The following is a 752-nucleotide window of genomic DNA, read 5'->3' on the forward strand; positions in this document are numbered from 1 at the left end:
CCCTCCCCGTGGCAAAGTCCAGGGCCGGGCTGAGGTGTTTGTTTGGCCCAGCCGAGCGTTACGCCAGCTCCTCTCCCCGGAGAGAGGAAGAGAAAGGCGAGTGCTTGCCGGGGGATCGTCATGCTGCCAAATGCCCTGCCGGAGCGCCGACCCGCAGCGCCCGTGGCTTCCCCTCCTCCCCCAGCTCTGCACAGTGCCCTCGAAAACGTGACAGTTCCCCCGCTCCCAGTAAACACCACAGCCCCAGCTGGCCCTTCTCCAGGTCAGGGTGCCCAGAAATGACTGTACTTCCCCAGAGTTGTTCTCCTCCGGGGGAGATTCACCCACTTTGGGGTGGAGGAGACACCTCTCCTTGCCTTTTACGTGCCGACTCCCTCCACTTTCCTCCCTCCCAGAGGGTTTTTCCCTGTGGGTTCAGTCTGTCCCAGCCTGACAGCCCTGTGTCTGGCAGTTGTATTTTTCCGGCTGTGGGTGGGTTTTCTCAGGAAGGAGTGTTTATCTTTTCCAAGTACGCTCCTCCCTGCTTTCTCTTTTAATTTCCCCCCCCACCTCTTTTTTATTTTTTTTTTTTATTTTTGGCCTGCCCATCGGGCCGCCTCCTGTGTCCTTAACTCCTCCTCTCCTTCCCAGGAATCGCAGCCTTCCCCGCTGGCTTTGCTGGCAGCCACCTGCAGCAGGATCGAGTCTCCCAACGAGAATTCCAACAGCTCCCAGGGCCAGCAAGGCGGGAGCGGCGAGCTGGACCTCACAGC

General features: G+C 59.3%; 1 protein-coding gene across 1 annotated transcript in view; it reads left to right on the forward strand.

Annotated features, from left to right (window-relative positions):
- Positions 1–752, forward strand: part of SP1 (Sp1 transcription factor) — a gene marked incomplete at its 5' end in the record, with an annotated part of 14,018 nt that overhangs the window by 170 nt on the left and 13,096 nt on the right. Inside the window, 1 exon segment of the mRNA XM_009695646.1 lies at positions 631–750. Within this exon segment, the coding sequence (XP_009693948.1) occupies positions 631–750 (120 nt within the window).

Source organism: Cariama cristata, unplaced genomic scaffold (genome assembly GCF_000690535.1).
Source record: "Cariama cristata isolate BGI_N322 unplaced genomic scaffold, ASM69053v1 scaffold13802, whole genome shotgun sequence".
Classification (NCBI taxonomy): Eukaryota; Metazoa; Chordata; class Aves; order Cariamiformes; family Cariamidae; genus Cariama; species Cariama cristata.